Genomic DNA, 3,018 nt, shown 5'->3' on the forward strand with positions numbered 1-3,018 from the left:
ATGGGAACCCCGCGTTCGAGCTACAGCCTCCAGGCGAAACGACTCGGCGCGTCCAGTTCCAGGAACCTCCGTCAATCAGTCAAACCGGTCTACCAGACGTAAGCGCATCCTTCGCCTTCCCGTCTCAACCGTTTTCGGCTCCGACCTCCAAGGAAGAGCGACGATCCTCTGGCCCTCACCCCCGAGGCCATTCTCGCGCTTTGCCCGACTCGTCCGCCGCTCAAGCCGTACGCGACGCCGTGTACCCGAACGGAGCGCCGCCGTCCGTAGCTCAACCGTCCCAAGCTATTCCTTCAGCGTCCACGAACGCCGGCATCTATCAAGGATACAGGGACCTTCCTCCTCATCTCGCTCAACCTAACGTCGCTCCGCAAGCCTTTAAAGGGCCGAACGGTGATCATTACTATGTCTATCAACCCAACTCTGCCGGTTATGCGACGTACGGAGGGAACCGCCCTCCTACGTCCCATCTTCCGAATCCTAACCCCTCTTCGCAAGGCCCCGGGAGCCCTGGTCCTCCCTCCAATCACTCGCCTGGCTACCCCGGAGACGCGAACCCGGGCGGTGGCCCGCCATTCGGAGGACTCCGGGCGGCGGAGGCGGCGACGGTGGAGGTGGCGGCGGTGGCGGTGGACCCGATTACGACCCGTACGGTGGAGGTCCCCCCGGTGGAGGTCCCCCCGATGGAGGTCCCCCAGTGGAGGTCCCCCTCCCGACGGAGGCTACTCCTACGGGTTCCTCCCCGGCAACCAGCCCACCATCATCATACACCACTCTCCAGCCCCTCGCGAGCTAGGCGTACGCCTCGACCAGAAGATTTCGCGCGACTCCATACCGGAGTGGGACGGCCGGCTCCCTACTATCTTGGTCTACCTCCATAAGATGAACAATCTTGCCAATAAGAATGAATACGTCGCCCGGGACCTAGGAGCCGCCGCTCCCGACCGCTTCACGGGTCGAGCTGAGAGCTGGTGGCAAATGCTCGGCTTACAACATCAACGACTTTATTCCTCCAGCTGGTGGGCTCTGTACCAGGGTATCAAGATCCAATTCTTTACCCACAAGTTCCTCATGGCGCTCCGGACTCATTACGACGGCCAACGATTCCGCCAAGAAGGACATGAGAAGGAGTCCCCATTAAGCTTCATTGATCGACGCATTCTCTATCATCGACACCTTACCCGCATAGAGGAGACTCCTGAAGACGAGATCGCCGCCATAATGCAGAACACTCCGCCAGCCTGGTCGACAGTTCTATCCATTGATTCCATATTCACTATCGCCGCCCTGATGGCTAAAGTAGCTGACAAAACGGACGAGCTCATAGCCTTCGCCGGCCTAGGTCTCGCGCGTTCCTCGCAGTACGAACAAGTTCTTCGACTACCGTCCTCCAAGACCGACTCACGTTTCGCGAGCAAGTCCAAGCGTGTACACGCAGCGGACGGCTTAGGAGGGGGCTTCGATTTCGACGACGAGGGCGACCTCTCCGAGAACCAGACGATTCCCAATGGGCCCGGCGAGAGCGATGTGGCCGCTCCGCTAACTCATTCCCGAGACGTCGCTTCCGCCGCCTCTCAAGGCTCGTCCTCGAATCCACGTCGAGGAGCTGGGCGGAAACCGCCTCGGGGTGGTCACCGCTTCCAGCGGGACGACTCCGTAAAAAGCAAACGTCCGCCACCTGGAGACTGCCGCGTGTGTAGTAGTCCATTTCATTGGGACAGGGACTGTCCTCACTGGAATGAGTACGACGTCGGTCGCGGAGCCCTTCTCATCGGCGCTGAATACGACTGCGATGAACAGGAGAACGAAGAATACGAACAGGCTTTCGTAGCTTACATCTGTAGTAGCTTGAACAATACGAAACTTTCGAGCGCGTTGTGGGCGGACATACGCCAGGCGGAAGGCCTCTACTTGAAAGCTACGGTAGCTTCTCGACGTCGTACGTATCCCGTATCCGTTGACGAGATGGAAGAAGCCTCGTCTCCTCCATCTGGATCTCTCTCCCCGGATCTTCCCTACCTCATGGAAGCAGTGCACCCTAGTCCGTCCGAAGCTACCGACAAGCTAACCAACCTTATGGCTGAAGCCCTAGCGGTCGACGGCTCATGCCACGCCTACGTAGCTCGAGAGGCTTTTTCTGGCGCCTCGACGACTGAGAGCGGAACCGCCGCTCCTGTCGATCCTGGGCCCGACCCCTCTAACAACCCGAAGGTTGTGACGCTTAGTCGAGTACGCGATCCGCCAGCCGGGCACTCCACTGTAGGAGTCGCAGCTCTATCATTCCAACTGCGGTTCGGCAGCCTCTCACACGACCCGGTTCAATGTCGCGCGGATTCGGGTGCAGACATCTCGTTAGTCTCCCAGGAGTACCTGGACTCGCTGCCCCTCGCAACACGCTGTGGGGCAGGCCCACATGGGAACAGCGGTACGAGCCCGGAACGACACACGCACTCAGGCCCGGGCAATGCGGAGCGAAGCGACATCCATTGGCGGAAGGACGACTCGGCGGAAGGACAACCAATATAAGAACACGCGGGAGGAAGACGGCTACAGTACATGGACAACGGGCTCCTCCCCCATGGCGTCCTCAACCTCTCCTTCCTCCAGATCATCGACATCCCTAACCGGCGCGAACCGCAGGCGGCGAGGTACCCCAGAGTAGCCGTCCGGGACGTAGACTCCCTCCGACAGGCGGGCGTGCAAGTCGCGAACACCGCCCTCCACCGTATTCAGGCCTCGGGCGATACGAACAGCTTCGGAACGAGCGTCGCGGTTAGCGGTGCGGCACTCGTCTAGGAGGCCCTGGAACCGAGTAAGGAGGCTGTCGAGGCTGTCGGACGAAGCGCGGTAGGACGAGAGCTGTAAGGGACGCTCCAAGTAGCGAACCGGAAGGAGGGGACGACCAATCTCTGCGTCGGCCTGCTCGGCGGTGACCCGATTCGGGGCCCAGGCAATCAAAGGGAAGGGTTCGCCCACGTAGCTATGCTGCGACGGAAGAGTGAGGAAGACTTGGTCGAG

General features: G+C 60.4%; 1 protein-coding gene across 1 annotated transcript; it reads left to right on the forward strand.

The window, feature by feature from the left end:
• Positions 1–26: 26 nt before the first annotated feature.
• B0H18DRAFT_1131836 (uncharacterized protein) lies at positions 27–2,526 on the forward strand (the record flags this gene model as incomplete). The annotated part of the gene is made up of 2 exons (XM_048035517.1): positions 27–648; positions 704–2,526. Coding segments are annotated over 2 exons (2,445 nt in total), but the record flags the coding sequence as incomplete, so codon positions are not given.
• Between the last annotated feature and the right edge of the window lie 492 nt (positions 2,527–3,018).

This window comes from Fomitopsis serialis (assembly GCF_022376445.1).
Source record: "Fomitopsis serialis strain Sig1Antser10 chromosome Unknown B0H18scaffold_722, whole genome shotgun sequence".
In the NCBI taxonomy this organism is placed as follows: Eukaryota; Fungi; Basidiomycota; class Agaricomycetes; order Polyporales; family Fomitopsidaceae; genus Fomitopsis; species Fomitopsis serialis.